This window comes from Candoia aspera, chromosome 8, assembly GCF_035149785.1.
Source record: "Candoia aspera isolate rCanAsp1 chromosome 8, rCanAsp1.hap2, whole genome shotgun sequence".
Taxonomy (NCBI): Eukaryota; Metazoa; Chordata; class Lepidosauria; order Squamata; family Boidae; genus Candoia; species Candoia aspera.
In genome coordinates, this window is record NC_086160.1 from 13502284 (window position 1) to 13524633 (window position 22350).

General features: G+C 40.8%; 1 protein-coding gene across 1 annotated transcript in view; it reads left to right on the forward strand.

Annotated features, from left to right (window-relative positions):
• Window positions 1-22350, forward strand: part of LIMCH1 (LIM and calponin homology domains 1) — a 206689-nt gene that overhangs the window by 72316 nt on the left and 112023 nt on the right. The window contains exon 2 of the mRNA XM_063309659.1: window positions 11349-11419. Within this exon, the coding sequence (XP_063165729.1) occupies window positions 11349-11419 (71 nt within the window). The remainder of the gene's footprint in view (window positions 1-11348; window positions 11420-22350) is intronic.

The window sequence follows — 22350 nt, forward strand, 5'->3', positions numbered from 1 at the left end:
TGACCTAAATCAATCCATTGTGGAATGAAGCCTTTTTGTAATGGTATGTGGGAGTGATTTTGAGAAACAGGAGGAAGAGCTGCAGCCTGGACAATCATCTTGCAAAGATATTACAGCCCACAGAAGGAAAAGGGGCATGGAAAGTGTCTCAGAAGGGACCCTCCTTGGTTTTCTGAAAAGTAAAAATAAAGGCGGAGACAAGTACTTTCTGACTTGCAAGATTCTGTTACTGTAACCTTAAAGTAATGTTAATTACTCATGGGTAAATAATAGGTAAAGGTAATGTTTGGTAATGTTAAAACTCATTAACTACTGTTAGCCTTACCAGGTAGACCAGACAGGAAGCACAGCCAGATGAGCTAATTCTACTTTATTGTAAAGCTACATTAACAGAATCTTGCAAGTCTGAAGTTACAATTATCCCCCCCCCTGCCGTTTCCCTTACTGCCTGAGAAACTAGGGAGGGTTTCTTCTGAGCCTCTTGCCCTGCCCACTATCCATCTGCAGGCCATGCTGTCTCTTATCTGACTGTTCCCTTGGCAGCATCTCTTTCCCCATCTCCCAAGGTCTTTCCCACCTACCATTACATCTACCTTGAAAGGCTGACACCTCTTCATTGAAAATTAGGGCTGTAATCTATCACGCTGGTCCAGTGCGGGTTGGGTTCTGATTTCCCAGCCTAAGACTCAGAGAAAGTGACTGGCCCAAAGTCATGATTAAGGAAGGATTAGAACCCAATCCTAGTCCAGCATCCTATCCACTATACCTCACTGATTCTGCTCAGAATTTGATTATTTGGGGAGTTTTTAAGTTTGGGGGCATTTGTAAAGCTTTGGTTCATTGCTGTATTCTCACCATTTTTCCAAGTCCAGTCACAAGGCAACTGTTTTAAAAGTAAGTCCGTGTTTCCATATGTGTTGTGGCCCACAACTGCCACATCCTAAATGCAAGCTAGATTGATTCACAAAACTAGCCTGCACTGCCCACACATACTGCTTTCTCGGCCACCAATCCCCTTTCAGGATACTTACTTGCCACAGGTGATTGTTGGAATAGCTGTTGCTAAGCCTCCCTTGGCTTATTTTTAAAGTGACGTCGCCTGAATTATTCTTCCTTTTTAAAAAAAGACTTATTTTTAAAAAAAAATATTTGGGAAGAGACCTCATGATTTAATGCTGGAAATTATTGATTTTCATAAATCCTGGACTGTGCCTATCTTTTTAAAATGCCCCAGCAAAAGCCACAATATGGAGAGAAGTGAAAAAAGAACCGCCACATGTTAAAAAAGCCAACTGCGAAAACTTACTCCATTTGTTTCTCAGTATTGGATGTTTGTTTCAAAATTCAGCTTGTGGCTCCATCACTGTTATAACAGACTACATAAAGGATGAGTCTGTACTTACAGCAGGTGTTCTAACAATTAAAAAAAAAGCTGATTATTATTTGAGCAAGTGTCTCTCCGCTACATGCCCTGCAAACAAAACTGCCTCTGTATCTTGAACTGCAGAGAGAAATAAAACCAATGCTCCAGTTGCTACTTTACAATATCGCAAAGTGCCAGAAATAAATTGCTGTGTGCCACTTCCCTGGTCACATAGAAACAGATCGGTAATTTTGTTTAGGAAAGTGTCATAGACATGCCAGTTTTGGGGCTTTCCCCCCATTATTATCGCCTATTTCTTTTATGATAAAATGTGTGCAGATGAGAGGAATCTGCTGGTAGATAATAGTCTCAAGATCAACCGTATTTTTTTGAAGGCAGAGAATATTTGCTGTGTACCCAAGAAAAAACTGAAAATAATACCCATGTTATGCACAGAGATCAAGACTGTGCATAAAAATGTAAGGTAAGTTTGTTAACTGTGCCATTCCTTATGGCCTATTTGGTATCTTCCTCCTGCCACAAACTGGTACAAGGGTACATTTCTAAACTGTATATAAGATAATATGCTCATTCATAAGAGCTGCTTTCAGTTTTTATGAATCAGAAGAATTACATTTCCCAGTGGATACCATATTATGTATCTATTTGTTGAAAACATACCCAGGGCATTTAAAATGTTTGTTGTTTTTAATCAATGGGGGTGATTTTGGCCTTGTTAGGATATTTATGACATATTAGCCCTCTATAGAGCCTGTGAAACTGGATGGGATATATATTACGTAAATAGTTGAAAATAAATAAATACATAGCAGAGTTTGTAGGGAAAAACTCTTCGGGTTTTGCTGGAATGCTGGACATTGTGACCAAAGTTTTGAAAGTTTTAAACTTTGCTGTATTACAACCTGAAAGCAAATGATAATTTTTATATGGCACCTCACTGTTGGAAAAAGCCTCTCTTTCTCTTTCTCTTTTAACCTTTTATGCTTAATAAATGATTCATAACTGAGAGTCAATATTTATTGAGCTTCTGACACAACCAGGTGAATCTGCATGGGAGGCGTATTCCTTCTGCGCCCACCAACTTCTCTGGAGCAATCAGATGAATTTGAAACAAGTCTCCTTGAAGGTGGAAAACTTGGAAAACATTGATGTGTTCTGGTATTGTGTAGTTTACAACAGGAGTGGCCAACCATTGGCTGCATGTGTACACACACACACCCACACACACACTCACCCAAGATTCTACCAGGAAATTTTGGCAAAATGACTGATTCTCAGTGGCAAATTTTTACCTTTTTACCCTTTTTTTTAAGGTCAAAGCTGTGCATAGCAGTAGAAGGGCCCTGGGAAGCGAACCACTTTCATTTCCACTCATAAACTACTTGCACTAGACACAGTCCAAGTTGCACTGCCAGAATTCAGCCATCTCAGCACTAAAAATCAGTATCACATTTTTTCATATTTTTGGAGGGCTTTTTCAAATTGCTCTAATATGCAAAGAAAGGAGGAAGAGGAAGAGTAACCCAAGAAAAATACAGAAACAGAAAAAAGAGATAAAACCCAGCAAAAACATTTTGCACTACATACAAAGAAAGTCACTCAGCCAGTTTTTAAACACAATATTAAACCATGACCACATGGAATCGTGTCATTCAATCTTTCCATGACACCTCTAGAGAGCCGGTTCATAAACAGAAAGAAAACAGATATCATCAGCCTAGGATTGTAAATCTAGTATTGCACTGATATAAAAAGAGTAATCATTAATTTATGTCCCTCATGATCGATCAATGCCTGGGAAGGCTCCTCTTCCTGTGACATCATTGCAATATCCTGTAGCCTCATATAAGATTGGAAGGCTTCACTGTGTCCCAAACCTTCTGCTGTACATATTGTATATTTATTTCTTTATTATTCAAATTTAATTACCGCCCATCTCCCCCAAGAGAGGGACTCTGGGCGGTTTACAATAAAATCAAACTCAGATCATAAATGTTAAAATCTCATAAAACCAGACACATTACAATTATTATAAAATGCAATAAATAAATATAAAAGCCAAGAGGGTATAAAATTCCAAGCTGGTGGGAGGAACTCTAGGGTGCGAGCCACCCCCAAGAATGGTTGCCCACTTTCCCGCCCCAGGCGAGGCGGCAGAACCAAATCTTCAGGGCCTTCCGGAAGGTCAGGAGTGAAGGGGCCTGCCTCACCTCCGGGGGCAAGATGTTCCAGAGGGCGGGGGCCACTGCAGAGAAGGCCCGTTTCCTGGACCCCGCCATATGAAATTCTCTTACGGACGGGATCTGCAACATGCCCTCTCTGGATGATAGGGTGGGGTGAGCCGATGTAATGGGGATGAGATGGTCCCTCAGGTAACCTGGTCCCATGCCATGTAGGGCTTTAAAGGTGATAACCAACACCTTGAATTGGACCCGGAAGCAAACTGGCACCCAGTGCAGCTTGTGCAGCAAAGGTGTTCACGGCTTAAAGTAGTAGTGCTTACTATTTGGGAAGAATGTTTTTTCATTTCCTTCCAAGCTTGTGCCCTTGTTACACGCACACAGACGCCCACTCACTACCATTATTCTTTACTTAGCAATATAACTCTCCTCTGTCCTTGTACTAGACCAGTGTTTCTCAGCCTTGGCAACTTTAAGATGTGCGGACATCAACTCCAAGAACGTCTGCAAGAAAACAACAAGGCTCAGAGAGCACCAAGGACTCCACACTCCCAGGATTCCCCTGCCAGCATGCTGGCTGGGGAATTCTGGGAGTTGAAGTCCACACATCTTAAAAGTTGCCAAGGCTGAGAAACACTGTTCTAGACATAGCAAAAGCAACTGCTTGATGCTTAGTATCTCATTTTTAGTGATGGATGAGCCCATGTTGCTTATTATATTAGTTGTACAGATTTAGTTGTACAGATTCAGAGCTCTGAAATACAAGAATCCAATTCTGTCACTGATGCAAGGATACAAAGCAAGGCATATGTTGGATCTTAACTCCCATGATTCCCAGCCATCTTGTCATAGAGACTGAAGTTCAGCACATCTGGAGATCATTAGATTAGGAAGAACACACTGTGTTTAGGGAAAATGTGCAGGTTAACAGATTTACAGCTCTCTAAAACGTACATACATGCTTCCTTCTTGAGAATTAACCCCATGACTCAGTGATAGGGGCATTTTCTAAGACTTTCTTCCTTTTGAAGCCTTGTGTTTTTGCTGCAAATCAACTTACTGAACTAAACCGGAAGATAATTTGCTATAGTTATAAGGTTGTTTTGTTATGCTTTTTCCCAACTCTTCTTATGAAACCATTCCAGTTCTTGCTTCTCACCAATCAATATGTGCCTCAGAGTGACCATCATGGAAAAAGTTTGCTTTTTAAATTGTCAATAATGCTATTCATGTTCTTTGGCACAAGAATAGCATATGGTTATTCAGCAAGTTCCTCCTTCCCTCAAAACCTCACCTGTCCAAATCTGTGCCAAAAAATTCCCAGTCCTGCAATGTATACATGTGCAATCAAATTAATTTGCATAATTTATCTTATTACGACTCAGTTAATCGTTTGAGGGAAAGGACACTAAATCTCCATCACAATTCTTCACTTTTCTTCCATGGTCCCCGACCACCAACAGCATCCCTGCATTGGAAAGTTAATCTTGCACAGCACCTGATGTATTTCTGAAGCAACTTAAGACCTTTTTAAAGATTTGCTCGGACATGTTATGTTTTTAACCTGTAGATTGTACATTGATGGCTCTTCTATATCACATAATAGGATAAAATATGAAATGAGATGAAGTATTTATTTATTTATTTATTTATTTATTTGTCTATTGCCTGTTTGACATTGTGGACCAACAGGGATCCTGGTTGCTCTTACATAAGAAGAGCCCAGCTGGATCTGGCCCATAAGCTAAAAATCAACTGATACATTGTTGGTGTATTAAGAAGATAACATTCTTGGGATCTCAGTTCAGATGTGTGTTAAGCTTTCCAGATTTGCGTACCTACCCTCTGTGGCAGGAATCATATGGGAACAATTGTGCTGCATGCTTGAATATTCTTGCTTGCTTGTTCTTGATGAGCCTGAATGCTGTAGAATATTGCATCGATGCTGTGAATGCAGCCACGGTAACCTGAAAACTTTTTTCTGACCTCACTGAGCTATGAAAATTAGCAGTCATGAAGGCTACCCAGTTCCCTATATCATTTTGTGTAATGCTGAAATGGAAGAATGTGAACCACTCTTAACTCACTGTGAGGATGTGCACCATGTCTCCTTATCTCATGTTGATGGTGGGGAGGAACACAGCTCCACCTTGTACATTATAAATATGCATGGATGACAAAGACAAGAAAATACTTTGTTCTGTGTCTCTCTGATGCTGCACATTTATACTACCTTTGAGAGGTTTGAATGAAGCAAGTAAAAAAAATGGAAAACAGCAAAGATTCATAATGTTCTTGGGTATGAACCATCATGGTTTCTAAGAGATCATATAAGAACTTTGATAGTGATTTTATGTAACCAATAGTTGCCCTTTTATTCCAAATTACCACTTTTAAACCAATTATTTGTGGTGCTAGGTAAGAGGAATGTTTCCTCAACCATCTGTTAAAATGGCTCATTCATATATTCATTAAAGGCTGGTATTTCATACGACATTCTGAAAAAGACTGAAATAAAATGAAGACAAATAATGTGATATGTTGTAGAGGTTGATCTTCAACAAAAGCTATTTGTATAATGGTTGACTTGTGTGCAAAAGGGTTTGCTGTCAGCTTTACCTTAAAGGGTAAAATGGGTGACGGGATGTTTAATGATATGGGTATGCCCCCCATTGCCCTATTTTGTGGTTGTTTAATTGATTGATTAATTAATTATAGGCAAGTTATGCTCCAGCAAACCAAGAGCAACTCACAGTGGTTTGCAGTATGTATAATCATACAACAAGAATACTTGGTTGAGATGGTCCACACACAGTGTGGTGACGTCAGTAAAAAACATTAAAATAATATCAAAAAGATAACCACAACTACCAACCCAGTCACCAACTGGACTCTTCCACAGTCCTTGTCGCAACCTTATAGAGCAACAGTAGAGTTGGTGCCAACTAGACCTCTTGGGAGGCTGTTCTATAACAGAAATATACTTTTTGACTCTCCCACCCCGTCTCATTTCCTGTATCAGTGTTTCTCAACCTTGGCCATTTAAAGATGTGTGGACTTTAGCTCCCAGAATTCCCCAGCATGTTGGCTGGGGAAACCTATTGGAAGCCAAAGTAGTACACTCTATGGTTTTTACTCACCAAGTGGTGGGCTGATGCATCCTGCACCAGTTGTACTTCAGAGTAGTCCTCAAAGGGAGCCCCACATGAAGTGCACTGCAATATTCTAGTCCAGTGGTTCCATCTTCTAGTCCCATCTTGTGTGGACTTCAACTTCCAGAATTCCTCATCCATGGAATTCTGGGAGTTAAAGTCCACCCATCTTAACATTGGTGAGGTTGAGAAACACTGCTTTAGTCTACTGATGATGAGGGTGTGAGTTACTGTTCCTAGAGCTTATTAAATTTAATATTCCTGAGCTTGTTAAGAAGTAGTTGAGAGGTGTGAATGTATTTCCGAATTGTAAATAAAAAATGTGGGACTTGCCACTACATGAGCCGTTATGGATTTACTGAGCATGGGAAAAGGGGAACAGCCGAAAAAATTATTCTTTGGTGTCAGAAAGATGTTGTGTTCCCAGATTTATATTCTTGGATCGCTGACGTGTGTTTGCATTCTGTTTATGAATTGGTTCTCTAGCACGGTAATGAAAAGAGCCATTAATATTGTGCATGGTCTGGATCAGTGTTTCTCAACCCTGGCCACTTGAAGATGTGTGGACTTCAACTCCCAGAATTCCGCAGCCAGCAAGAAGTGTGGACTTCAACTCCCAGAATTCTGAGAGGTCTAGAATTCTGGGAGTTGAAGTCCGCACATCTTAAAGTGGCCAGGGTTGAGAAACACTGCTCTGGATTTAATGAGTTTAAAAATTTGGCTGATATGTAACTTATATGTAATATAATACATTTTTATTGTTTATTTTTTCTGGTTCTTTTCCCCTTCCTCTCCCCTCCTCTCCTCTTCCTTCCTTTCTCTGTATATTAAAAAGCAAAACCTAAGAATATTGAAAGAAGTGCTGGGGAGATTTTGAGTCAGTGGGTGATGATGGGCCAACTCTGTGCCCCAGCTACCTCACAAGGTTGTTGTTGGGGATTAAGGAGGCCAGGCTGTGTATGCTGCCTTCAGCTTCTGGAGAAAAGCTGGAATGTATAACTAATAAACGAAGGTATATACCTAATAAATATACCTTGCTGGCTTCAAGGTATATTTGGGGATTAAGGAGGCACAGACTGTATTCCCCTCAAGGAATACAGTCTGTGCATCTGGAAAATAAATTCTTCAGATATTTTAGTGGCCTTCTCGATGGAAGATCGCCCTTGCTTGAGGCCCAGATACATCTCTGTTGTGGACATATTTCTAAACAGAGCAATACGATGGTTTAAATGGACCGTTTATACTGCCCCCTCTATCTTTGTAAACAAATTATATTTTCAGGGCTGTGTTCCACTTAAGGCAACCTTAGAGAAAGGCTGGAAATAAACTTCCTTCCTTGCTTGCAATCCATCTTATTTAAAAACCAAATAATCACTTTAAGAGGCAAGCCAGACTCTCATTAAACTTTGGCAATGCCCAGTTAACTGACTTCCAATACCTTGAAGGGCTGGAAAAGAATTAACCGGGGGACGGTGTCTTTGTAATTATTTATAACTGTTTACTTCCAGCCCCCCTCCCCTATTTTTTCTTCCTGTTTTTACTATAAACTGTTCTGCCACCTGGGACCTGTTAGCATCAACACAGCAGATCATAGCAGGTCTCTGTAATATGAACTGAAGCATGGTGAAAACAATTGTGTAGTATGCTTTGCATTGTGGTCATGCAACAGCTGTTTTTGGCACGAATCTGGCATATTAACATTGGTCTGAGTGTTTTACTTTTACATACATATAAAAGTATTTTGCATCACCTTTAGTCCAGACAGAAAGCCCCTAAGGTACCTCCTTGTTAAAACTTTAAAGCAGTTTAAAAAACACACACACAACTTGACATTTACACAGAGGAAATCCCAGGGTCAAAAACGGCTTTTAAAAAATGGGAGCATAACAAATACATTTAAAATCACTTAAAAGACGTGCCTAAAAGGCAGGCTATAAATAATCGTTTATAGTTCTTGCTTTATTTGTGATTTGCTGTTGGAAGGTGATTTGAGAAGATAATGGGACTAATTTAAACAATATACGTGTTTTTCTTTCAGTAACCAAAATAAAGGAGTGAGCTTTCTAGAAGTCTTGTCCGTGTGCCTTTTCACCAAATCTCCTGCTGTCCCTTCCTGTGCCACTCTGTGAGTCCCTTTTGCCCCCCAAAACACACCTAATTTCTTCCCTTTCACACAACCGTTATGATGGGAGTAGCAGTGATAGAGATTTTACCACTCCCTTCCTTCTCATCATCATGGTGCATCAACAGTGCAATGGGAGAGGGAGTCATCATTGTGTGTGGGGGTCTTCTCTCAAGAGCTCCTTGGCACTTTATCCAACTAGTCCATGCAACCGATAAATTAGGGAAAGCATGCAGTGCACGGGTGATGGAATTCTTTCTAATATAATTACTCTGAGTCACATGACCAGGAAGCAGGGGCTTAAGAATGGAGCAATCAGCTCTAAAGCTTTATCACCTTTAAAGCCATACATGGCATGGGGCCAGGTTACCTGAGGGACCGTCTCATCCCCTTAACATTGACTCGCTCCACCCAATCTTGCAGAGAGGGCATGTTACGGACCCTGTCCGTAAGAGAATTTCATCTGGCGGAGGCGGGCCTCCTCTGCAGTGGCGCCCGCCCTGTGGAACATTCTACCCCCCGAGGTGAGGCAGGCCCCTTCGCTCCCGACCTTCCGGAAGGGTTTGAAGACCTGGTTCTGCTGCCTCGCCTGGGATGGGAAGGGCAACAGCTCTTCCTGGGGGTGGCTGGTGACGTAGAGTTCTCCCTACCGAATGGAAATTTCCCACTTGGATTCTGTATTTATATTTATTTATTATTTTAGTATTGTAGGTGTTGATTCGGTGATTTTATGATGTTGAGGTTTTAAGGAAATTTTTATTGTAAACCCCCCAGAGTCCCCCTTTTGGGGGAAGATGGGCGGTAATAGAAATGTGAATAATAAATAAATAAATAAATAAATAAATAAATAAATGCATTCCAAGCCACCCATCCAGTTGCATCACCCAGAGCCGTATCTCTCAACCTTGGCAGCTTTAAGATATGTGGACTTCAAGTCCCAGAATTCAGGTCTAGTGGTTAAGGCTCCAGGCTAGAAACCAGGAGACTGAAAATTCTAGTACGGCCTTAGGCATGAAAGCCGGCTGGGTGACTTTGGGCCAGTCCCTCTCTCTCAGCCCAACTCATCTCACAGGGTGGTTGTTGTGGGGAAAATAGGAGGAGGAAGGAGTATTAGGGTCGTTCGCTGCCTTGAGTTATTTATAAAAATAATAAAGGCGGGATAGAAAATTAATAAATTAATAATAATAACGATATAGTTTTCTTCTGCAAATTCCAACCAGATCTGGCCCATTTACGAACTCAATCTTTCTTTCATTGATTCTCCTGCCACTCCCCATTTGGACTGGTTTGATTCTGTTCTTGGGGAGTTATGCTGCTGACTGACAGACAGGGAGACTCTCTTTGCATAATTTCTTCCCATTGGGTTGGAAAGAATAAAAAGAGGAGGAATGCAGCAGCGAGGAGGAGAAGTCCCTGTTTATCGTCCGTGCAGCATTCACTGCAGCTCTTGCTGCGAGGGGAGGGGAGGGGAAGGGAAGGGAAGGGGAACTGTATGGTTGGGATGACGTTTCATGGGCTCAGGGGGCTTGGGAGACAAATTATGTGGAGAAATTTTTTTTGTTTTTTTCCCGATTGAATTTTGAACCAAATGGAAGACCAAGAGCTATGCCTTCATTTTTGCCATCTGAGCAAATACTATCAAGCCCCAGAGTTCAGTTCTGACCCTCAGTTTGCCCAGCATCAGCGCTAACTTGACTGGTTTCCCATTCAGTTTGCTGGAATCTGTATGAGGGTCTGACACAGGGAAGCCTGCAATGCTGCTTGCATCCAAGGGTTTGCTTAGATCATCCCCCTCCTTTCAGCTGTTTTGTGCCGAAGCCCGTTTCATTTATGAACACTGCCCAGCCCTAGTGTAATTTCATGTTAGGAAAGCCATATAGCCTGTTTAAAGGAGAAAATGTAGCCAAGGAAACAACTTCATCCTTTGGGGTCTTGATTTCAATCATAACATCACGCGAAAAGCAGCCCTTTCCTGGTTCTCTTTGTTTTCTAAATCTTATCAAAGATTTGGCAAATGGCTTCAGCTTCCCCGGAATGCGAGACATGATTATGAGATGCTGTGTTTTTCCTGTTCGTTTGCTCGGTGGTCATGAGGCTGCAAAGGCTGTGCTTTCCATAGCTCTGGATTAGCAGAGAAAAGCCTGGGTGGGAGTCTAGCACATGGCATTTGGGTTGGAAAAAACGATCGGATCAGTCCTTGGTGTGAATGCAGCCATAGTCTAAGCCAGTGTTTCTCAACCTCGACAACTTTAAGATGTGTGGACTTCAACTCCCTGAAGTCCACACACATTTTAAAGTTGCTGAGTTTGAGAAACACTGGTCTAAGCTGTGGCCAAACTTTTTGTTCTGGTGTTCCACTCACCACCATGCTGGCTGGGTTTAATAGGGATAGTCCACCACATTTGGATAGTGCCATGCCGGAGAAAAGTCTGTTGTCGGGATTGTATGTATCCAGAAAGAAACCTGTGCCCTCCCTGTAACCAATTAATTTCCCCTTTCTTCTTTTACAGCAAGTAACAGGAAAAACCTTTGGTGATAAAGACTTTCGATCGGGATTAGAAAATGGTGTGCTGCTGTGTGAGTAAGTAATGAACCATTTGTTTTAAGTTCCCTTTATGAAATCTTCACAACAGTCTATGGAAATGTTGCATGTCATGTTGAGGACGCACCCCATCATTCGTAAAAGTTTGGCATCGGGAATGTTTCACCAGGTGCCTAAATTGCCCCTCAGCATGTGCTGAAATGCAGATTGTGGTAGGTTTTGCTAAAAACAGTCACTTTCCCAGATGCTGCGGTACAGATTTGCTAGTAGGTGTCAGCTGACCCCAAGCCAAAGGAAGGCCTCCAACTGAAACAAGTTTAGCCAAAGCAAATATCTATGTCTCATCATTCAATCTGCTCCATGTTTAGGTACTGGATGATCATGGTGGGTTTTCTAAACACCCCCATGTACATCTGGTGGGAATTCCACCATTCTGGATATAATATATTTCTTTATAGAGTTCACAAGGGAGACTTTCAAATACGGTACAATATTATTTAATACTCGGGCTCATCCCTTGCACAGAAGCATTCTTCACAGCAGGAAGAATCAGTATGATTAGATTTCCATGTGGATGCTTTGCTGTGGATTTTATAAAACAGTTCCCAGAATTTCCAGAATTGCAGCAAAAAGAGAACTGAAAATGGGGATACGTAGATAGAGATGGTTGGATGTTGTGGATTGAAGAAAAGGGCGTGGGAGTCTTCAGATGGCCAGTCTGTCCTTAGCCTATATGGAATCCTTATTCCATCTTAAAAGTGATGTCATCCAATCATGTAGGGGAAAATTAAAATGCTGTAGACTAGAGAACAGAGTTGTAATGATTAGGGCAAAACTACAGATTGTAGCTGATAGGGGACGAGCTGATCTTTACTGGCCAAAGAAGTTCCTTTTTGGTCTATACACAGTCCACTTTATTTATTTATTTTATTTATTAAATTTATATTACATATACATTATATATAATTTATATATAATATTGTATATTATTATATTTTTTTGTCTTTCTTCTGCACCGATCTATTTTTTATTTTTAAAAATCCATATGAACGTAAATACTTTGGTAATCTACCAGTGCCTCACATGGTGGGGCAAATGTCAACATGGAGTCCTGTGGATGTTTCTGGTGCCAGAGGCATTGAGCCTGCTTTATTTTTAAGAAATATCTTGTAGTTTCTTGAATCCAAAACAAGATTCTCCGCCTTTCCAAGCCACGATAGAATGCCTGTGAGAATGACTTTAAATCCTAAGAGCATTCTAGGAATGTCTGGAGAATACTAACTCTTCATTCTTCTTACTTAATGCTGAACAAGGCTCAGAAATTGGCTTCCCATTTGAAAACAACTGCCCTCAGCACGTCCTGTTTACATTATGAAAATTAGGGTGCTTTCATGCTCCCATGAGAGTTAGGGCAGGGGGACATGTTTATGGGGACATTTTTATGGTAGGTGTGCTTGCCGTTAAAGTGAATGTAGGTGTTCACCTTTTGTAATCTTCAGTTCTTCCCCTGTTCCAGGATTTCCAGTAGAGTTGCTCCATTTTCTTTTTCAGTTACCGCTCAGACGTACCATGGGTGCGTTTGAGCAACCAAAGGATCATTTGGTATCTTGAAAATGCAGTTTAAATTAAATTCATATCAGAATGATGGGAAGGAGCAGAGAAGGTAGTTGGATGATGTCACCATTGCTTGCCAAGGTCACAGGTACAACTCATATAATGGAAACACTTCCATTGCAGTCTACTGTGATAGATCAATTAAGAATTGTATATTCCCAAGTCAGCCTTGGTTGGGAGTATTAGGGTTCTGTTATGTCATGGAGAAGTATACCAATACCATCTCCAGTTGTAAAGAACCCCAGCTCTTTTTTCTTTGAGGTGCAGAGATGATGAGTTTTCCCTGGTGAAGGGAGCAAGGCCTTCCCCAGCTTCTGAATTTGATTGCTCCATTCCTAGCTAATTGGAGGGCAACCAGCAAATTTCCATCACATTTCATCCTGGAATAGGAATGGGTGAAGCAATGCTTGCTTGAGGAAAAGGAAGGAAAAACAAGGGGATTCCTTGGTACCACTTCAAGATTTCCTCTTCCAGAAGAGGAATGGGTGGAAGAAGGACTTTCTCCTTTACTACCTTTAGTATCTCACAGCTCTTTTTTCCCAGGAAAGGGGAAATTCTTGCCTGAGGTACATGCAGCTCTACTGTCGAGTCCTTAAAGTTGCACTCGTCCCTGTTATGGATGTGCTGTTGGTTCTTAGCACTGTTTATTTCCTTCCTGTGAAGTCATCACAAAAGGGTTATTTTTTAAATTATACCCTGCTGATCAGAAGCAATGGTGCTTTGTTTGCACCATGCTGAGCAACTGGAAGTGATGGCTTCTTTGCAGCTGTTATGTATGTGGGATATATGAAACATCTTGGATTCTGATTAACATGGGAGGGAGGATTATTGTTAGGCAGTCCCAGCTAAAAATGTGGCAGTTTCTCAGCTTCTCTCAAAAATAACTGAATCTTACCCATAAGTATATGCAACTAGGCTTAAGGCACCTGTAAACTCTCCTGTTTGAGTTTTCAACTTGGAACTTCTGATTCAGAAGAGAAGGGTGGAGGAATTACTCCCATTGTTTCGTTCTCTGTTCTGCTCCACATTATGCATGTCCCATATGAAGCATAAAGAGCCCACGTATGTAAAATTTGGCAGGTCTTTTTTAACGTATTTGAAAGCACGTCTGGGAAAGTAATATATGTATTATAGTATAGACAGTAGAGATGAAATCTGCAAGTGTGAAAACTTTCTTGAGACATTAGCCTTTCTGGGTTTAAAGAAGATTTATTTCTGTTTTTTAAAAATATGACCAGTTCTTATTGTTAATCCAGATGTACGTAATGCTGACCTTTTTTGTTTTCTAAAAAATGATTTCATGGCTTCTGGCACAGTGATTTGGAGTGATTATTACTATATACAGCAATTTTAGTAGGAATTGTCATTGTGTGCCAGATAATATAATAGCAGTTCTCCATGGGTTTCTAGATTAGCTTAAATTAGTGTTACTGCAGTGTAAATTACAAGCACCCCAAGTCTTCCTACTTCTCTTCCTATGCTGCAATTTTGCTAACTTTTTCCCCCCCCATAAATGGGCAAACTGTTTTCTGTGGAGACTTCCTTCTGTGATGAGATTCAGCAGCTCTCCCTTTTTCTCAGCTTTCCTCTTCTGATCATTTCCAGTGTGGCTGTAAACTATCTTCTCTAGCAGAGAAGTAGTGTGATTAAAAACAATAATAAAAACGCAAGGGCTGAAAATTGATGATAAATGGTGGTTATAACCTAAATCCAAAAGCAGTTGTCCAAAGCCAGTTACATGAATCATAATTCAAAATTAAGAAGACCTGGAGTGAATTGATACTGTGCTCCTGTATATCTTGATAAATGTGCTAGTTTCTGAGCCAGCCCTACAGCAATGGCAGGACACAGCTTGTATTGCAGAAGGAAATTTTTCTCTGGAACTAAGTTTTCCCTAGAAAATTCATATGCATGTAGAGACACCTGTCTTCTATAAGTGTTGTAACAGACTCGCTTAGTCTGAGAGTCAAAACTTTTTTATCTGTTATGGGTCTGGCACGAAAGATTCTTTTCCGTTAGAGAAGACTTCTCTCATCAGCAATGTAGAAGTAGCTCCAAGATTATTTTAAATCCAGGTGTATCTTTCTACTTCTGTGAACCATCTGGACCAAATGCTTGCATGCTGGAAGAGAAACGGTCCGTAGAATAATAAATTACAACATGAAGCAACTACAAAACGTAGCCTGGGCTCCCCTAATCTGATGGCCTCTGTGTGTGTTGGACTTCCTGCTTAAGGATTAGGAATGATAATTAGAGAGATGATAATTATGAGATATGCATTTCCACATTTCTGGAGGATATCAGGTTGAAGAAGGTTGCTGTGTACAACTGTACCTGCCCAGTGTTGTAGGAATCTATTTTAATAATTTCCCCTTTAAAAAAAATAATAGAAATCAAAACAGTTTTAACTGCCTTTTAGATGGGCATTAAAATAGATTGAAATTAAAAACCAAGTAGGCAATCTATCACATTTAAAACTGGAAAGTAAATCTATAATATCTTGAGTTAACCAAGCAATAGGTATATATATTGTAGTAGTTCGTGAAGCATATCTGTAGCCTTACAACTTGCATAGCTCTGAATGTTATGCTGATTATTTATTGTCTAAGATCTCTAATCAAATATTTTCACAAACCAAGGTATTATGAAGTTCCGTGTCAAATACATACTATTGCCAGCTCACTGATAAATTAGGTAGAATAGTATTTGAGTTTTAGACAGCTTCTTAAGGCTGCATATAGGAATACCAGTGATCACACTGTATATGTTAGCTCTTGTGTGCAGTGGTGTGTTATAATTTCCTCTTGTGTGCTCCAAAATTGTATTAGTACATGGAATTTATACATGGAAAAGTGAGATTAAGAGGAGAGCAAAAATCTGATTTTGGAATGAATGGAGAAATGGAAGTAGAACTTGTTCTCTAGTTTGTGCTAAGTATATATTTGATGTATAAGTGGTTTGAAGGTACGAAGTCAGTATGCAACTTACGAAGTTACTTGGAAAAGGTTTTCACTCCCATTCCTGGGTGTTTAAATTTATCCAGGGCCAAGTGTGTTTGATACTTTTTTTAAAAATCAAACTTTATCACTGCCATCTCCCTCCCAAGGAGGGACTCTGGGTGGTTTACAATAAAACGAAATTAAAATCAAGTTACAAAAAGCAGTTACAAATACTTGTCCATGTATTGCTGCTTAAGATTAAGAATAGCTGCACAACACATGCAGTTTCTAGTAAGGGAAGTATTTGTTTTCAACCAGATTGTTAGCTTGATTTTGTTGTGTTAGGAACATTTGTTCATCTACATAAGCCAATTATTTGTTCTCATAGGAAGAATACGGATGACCCATGCCATTAAATGACAAAAGCTTGACGCTTTTCTAAAATTTATACCGCTGGCTATTTGAACAACAAACTGTTATTGGCTTCATGGATTTGTCTGGTGTCTAGCCTGGAGGAAGATGTTGAGTTTCATTAAAAATCTAAATTCAGACAAGGACACTGGCCAGATTAGAAACCTGTTCTGTCTTGTACCATATATGAAAAATATTATAATTTGATCTTGGGTCCAGAGCCAGAGCAACAAGGGAATGTTGTTTATCAAAGTGCAACCTGAAAAGTTTCAGACAAAATGGCTTTCTGTGTTAAAACCTGGGAAGAATATACAGTAATTGGGGGACAGAAAGGGAGAAAGAAAGACTGGATTGTTTTGCCTAATAAGGCCAGGATCCAAAGAGGCACTTGCACTTTCCTATGGGAATTTATAACTTTCTTTGAAGGAATGGTCATACCATTAACTGCTTTTAGAAATGCTCTTCAAAAAAAAAGTGGCATTTCCAAGAACTCTGCCTCCAAGCTGCTTTATGCATGGGCATATTTTGGGTGCCCTTCCTAGCCTACCCACAACTAATTTCTCAGCAGTCACTAGCCTCTTCTAGCCAGTTGTCCTCATCTGAAGAATTGTAGTTCTTCATAGGACAATTAAGGGAAAGGGAATGAAAACACGGAATATATTGTAGCACAGAGCTTGAGTCTATTTGTAGCTGAATGTAAACAGACCATAAGATTTGGTTCAGAACTCATTTCTATCCTAAGGAGATATTCCAGTTAATAGGGAGAAGTACTAGTGGTTCTTCTTTTAAAAAAAAACAACAGCTTGGGACAAGACAGAATGAAAGCTGTAGAAATGCTGGAACTTGTGATAGTCTGAAATCGGCCCAGTTTCATAGTTCCAGGTGTGGCTGTTTGCTATGTTTCTTTAAATCCTGCTGCTGGCTTTGGTGTTTTGGAACAAGACTCAATGACATTTGAAGCAATAATTGTCCTTTTTTTTTTTTTTTTTTTTGCAAAATGCCAAATTTTGGATGTATAGTCAGAAGGGTCTTTGTGCCTTTATTTATTTATTTGGTAAATTTATATAGCTGCCCATCTCATGTATGGGACTGAGTGGCATACAAAGTAAAAACACACAAATGCAAAAAATATACAACAACAAACTAACCAAAAACATAACGACAAAAAATAATTAAAAATAAAAACCATAAACACTATTTATGGAGAGTGCGATCCATTTCACTAGCAATGCAGCCACTCTGCAGGGCCACACCACTGCTACCAGATCCCCAGGTCAGATGGCAAAGCCATGTCTTCAGGCCCTTCTGGAAGGCCAACAAGATCAGGGCCCGCCTGAGCTCAGGCGAATGATGTTTCAGAGGGTAGGCGCCATGGCACAAAAAGCTCTCCTCCTGGGTCCCATCAGATGACGCTTCTCAGCGGATGGGACACACAACATGCCCTTTCTGCTGGACCTGATGGGACTGGTAGATGTGACTGGGGAGAGGCGGTATCATGAGTACTGATGGTGAGCAGGAGGGGCCCCTATCCAGGGGGGAAAACGCATGTGTAGAGACTTTGAGCTGTCATTCAAAGAAACCCAGAACAGACCCGCCTTGAGTTTGGGGGTTTATCTGTCTGGGTTTTCCCACACTCCTTCAGTTTGGTAGGATTGATGTCCTGACTAAGCGAAGACCACACAGAGACGAGGAGGAAGTCTCTAGTGTTTTATTACTGCTATTGTAGACAGAAAATCCTACCAAACTGAAGGAGTGTGGGAAAACCCAGACAGATAAACCCCCAAACTCAAGGCGGGTCTGTTCTGGGTTTCTTTGAATGACAGCTCAAAGTCTCTACACATACGTTTTCCCCCCTGGATAGGGGCCCCTCCTGCTCACCATCCATACTCATGACAGGCGGTCCTTCAAAAGCCATCAAGTAATTAAAGAATAAAAATAAAGCAATTATAGTGAACAATTTGAAGTCAGATAGCAACCAATGACATTGAGTCTGAAAATGAGGCAGTGCCATATGAAGGCTTTTTATTTAGGAGTTCCAGATCTGGTCTGCAGAAATCCACTTAGCCAGGAGCGGCAGCAGAGTCAGAATTTTCTATTTGGCTTTGGTACCACCTAGTGGTCCAGGTCTGATAGTCCTACTTAGTCCCATGATGCTGTAACTTGGAAGGTTTTGATTTTAAAAGAACTTTGTCCAGTACAAAGACCATCTTCTCTGTCACTTGCTCCTTTCCATGCTTCGGCATTTTCCAAAGATGATGCTATTATTGTTATTATTTTAAGAACACTCCTTTCCCTTTGGAACATTCCAGAATTTTGAAATGAGAAATGAGAAATGTGGCTTTGCGTGGGGTGGTGTCTGAACTGACACCACTTAGGAACTGGCTCCTTCTGTTCAAGCCAGTTCATCTTGTGCACCAGTTGCTCCCATTGCTCACAGTCGTTCACGCCTTGGTCACTTCCAAGTTGGACTACTGCAGTACTCTCTACATGGGGCCGCCCTTGAAGACCACCCAGAAGTTGCAGCTGGTCCAGAATGTGGTGGCGTGTGCAGTGTTAGGCACCTTTCGGTTTGCCCATATTACTTTGCTGTTGCATAAACCGCGCTGGCTCTGTTTCTTTCCGGGTTGAGGTCAACGTGCTGGTTATCACCTTTAAAGTCTTACAAGGCATGGGACCAAGTTATTTTCAGGACCACCTCTCCCAAGGGGATCTGCCTGTCCCCTCAAGTAAGATAGAGTGGGCATGCTTCAGGTCCCTTCCCTTAACTGCTGCCATCTAGTGAGCCTAATGTAATGGTATGTAGGAAAGCTCTTGGGAGAGGGGCGAAGAGATGCCACCTAGGGAACAGTCAGATGAGAGGCAGCATAGCCTGCAGCTGGATAGTGGGCAGGGCAAGAGGCTCAGAAGCGACCCTCCCTTGGTTCTTGGGCTGTAAAAGAGATGGGGAGGGAATATTGTACTTTCTGACTTGCAGGATTCTGTCAATTTAGCTTTATAATAAAGTAGAATTATCTCATCTGGTTGCGAATCCAGGCTATGAAGGCTATGAAGGCTATGAAGCATGCCTTTTCTGTAGCAGCACCTGCCCTATGGAACACCCTTCTCCCTGGCATCTGGCATGCCACCACCCTTTTAGCTTTCCAGAAGGCCATAAGAGCTGGCTCCTCCCCCAAATGCTGGAATAGGGTGACATGGCAGTTTGTAGATTGTTCTGTTGGATGCATCCAAGGAGGATGGCTGAGGCACCAGTTTTTTGGTTTTAGTGTTGTTTTAATTGTTCTCTCATTTCTATGGCTGTTGTGAGCTGCCCAGAGTTGTGTTTTTCAGATGGGCAACCATATAAACCTTTTAAATAAATAAATAAATAAATAGGCCTCTAGCCCTGTGGCTTATGCCCCTCAGCAGTTTGACGCAACCATTTTTGTTCATCCGTCATTCATTCCAAACATTTATTCCAGATCAAATATTGGAAGTTACATTTTACTAATCCTGGAAAAAATATTTCCACATTTTTAACTATTGTTATAGAAAACTAGATAATTCAAACAGTATTACGCTTTTTCATGGTCTGTTCTATCGTTAACTGCCATTTCTCTTCATCATCTTAATTTATTTACAGTCTCTTCTGAAAGAAGGACATGCAGACATTGTGTGTTTGTCTGTACTAAAAGTTTATCCTTGTAAGCAGTTTGGTTCCAAATAATTCATCATTTGAGTACAGAAAGGATGTTTGGGGGAAAAATTGTTTATTTATTTAAAGAGTTAAATGTCTGAAGTTAAACAAGATCTTAAAAAGATCTGCAGAAGATCAACAGAAAATTTGTGCTTGGAATATGCTTTACTCAACTCTTATTCTGCAGATCCTGTAGGACTGGATACAATATTCCAAGGGTGAACTCCTAGAATTGGGAGGTGCCTCTGAAATCAGCGGGGTCGCACTCGCACTTCAGGACAAGATTTACAACACAGGCCTCCTTCTTCATCCAGCTTTGGTGTTGGATAGCTATATGACCTCAATGAGGTCTTTGATCGGCTTTGGCTGATAAACCTGACATACCATTTCCTAAAGACCTGGTATCAGTGATCCTTGTACTAGTAATCTTAGGTATGAATTATTGCAGTGAACTTAACTGCAAGTGACCCAGAATGCAACAGTGCTTCTAGGAGGGGCCACATCACCCCATATTGAAACAGCTGCATTAGTTTTCAAAGAATTTCTTTTCATTCCCCTTTAAGTTCCATGGTTGCAAAAAAACAATCATCCTATAAATGGCTAGAAGCAAATATTTTTGTTTCTTTCAGTACATTTTTCAGTACATGGTAATGTAGTTCAGAAGAGAATGTCCAATCTCCTCTTCATGAACCAAGCAGAGTATCCAGACTGGCTTCTAAATATAACCATGTATTTTTAGTGATTTGAAAATGAGCATCAATGTTTATTTTGTTGGAGCAGTTTTTGAAAGATGGCCATATGCCATCAAACATTTGGAGGCATAAGTCTTAAATCTCCCGGGAGCTTCACAATTGCCTTTCTTCACAGTTTGGTTTAGCTGAGATTATTTGGCCCAAGGCAGTTAGAAACTGGACTTCGGGAATTCAAGCTTACATTCCCAACACCATACGTACTTCTCATTCTGGTTTCTTCAGTGGTGACACTGTTGTGTCTTAGGTTTTTTAGCCACAAGCAATCAGGCTAAAGCTTATTTTAAATAAATAAATAATCATGCATTGAACTGTTCAAATTTTCTTACAACAGAATCAGCAGGAAAAGATATGTCAAAAAAAAAAATCCCAGAATTCAAGATATGTGGGCAGAGTACAAGTATCAAGTTTAAAGGACTGAGAAACAAAGTTTGGTCTAGGCAGTAGGAAAGGTCAGATCTTCAGCAAGTAAGCTGTAAGATTCAAGTTCGCGGCTCAGAGACCACAGAACATTATTGCTGATGCTGCTTCTGCCCCAGGCTAGTTTTAGGTATAGGCTTTATGAGGGAACTGTCTGGCTTCCACCAGGCACAAATTGTCCTGAAGCACAGTGCAGGACTACTTAGAAGCTCCTGACACTCGAGCAGACGATTAGTCCCTTGATGCTCTTTGCTGAAGTCTAGCAGCCCTCTCTCTGTATCCAATCTCAGCCCAGTGCCACTTATATGCTTGTAGACTTCAAGAATATGTAATTTCATCAGGGCTGTAGTCCAGAGATACATGATCCAAAATGGTGGGAGTTGATTCTGCCATGAATGAAGGTGACCACAGGACATTGCGACGGTCATAAATGCGAACCAGTTGCCAAGCACTCACATCATGATCATGTGAGGGTGGGGACGCTGTGGTGGTCATAAGTGTGAGGACAGGATGTATGTCAGGTTTTTCAGCACTGTCGTAAGTCCAAACCGTCACTACACAAGTGGTCATTAAGCGAGGACTACCTGTAATGCTGTGGGTTGAGATCCATGAAAGCTGATGGGGTGGTACATTTGTTTAAAGCTACAAGATGTGAGTTATTTTCTCTGCAAACATTAATTGTAATTATTTCTGTGGAAATCAGAAATTCTTTTTTCCATTATTTCAGAAAGTTATTTATTTTTGGAGCTAATATGTGTAAGAAAAAGAATTCCAGGCCTATTTTGCTGGTGCATAAAGCAAAGGGCTGAAGAGCAAGACGTTGCACTCTGTCCTCCTGCTCTTCTCGGTTTCTCACACGCCTTTGTCCACCCCTGTGAGCAGTGGTGGTCTAACCACACTTTTCATTTCCTGCCCTTGGAAATCTGGAGCACTCCCTCTCTCCTCCTCTTCACCTCTGATTTAACCCTCAGTGAGGCCAACACAAACATTTTTAAAAGATTTATTTCATGCAGCTCCTGACATTTGACATTAGTATTAAGGCCATCAGAACGTTCTCTTTTGCGTGCTCGTTCCTGAAACATGGGGGGAATACCGCAATCAAGTTTAATAGTTTATACAGTAATCCCTAACGGTCTGGCCAACTGTTGCCCTTTTCTGCCCTTT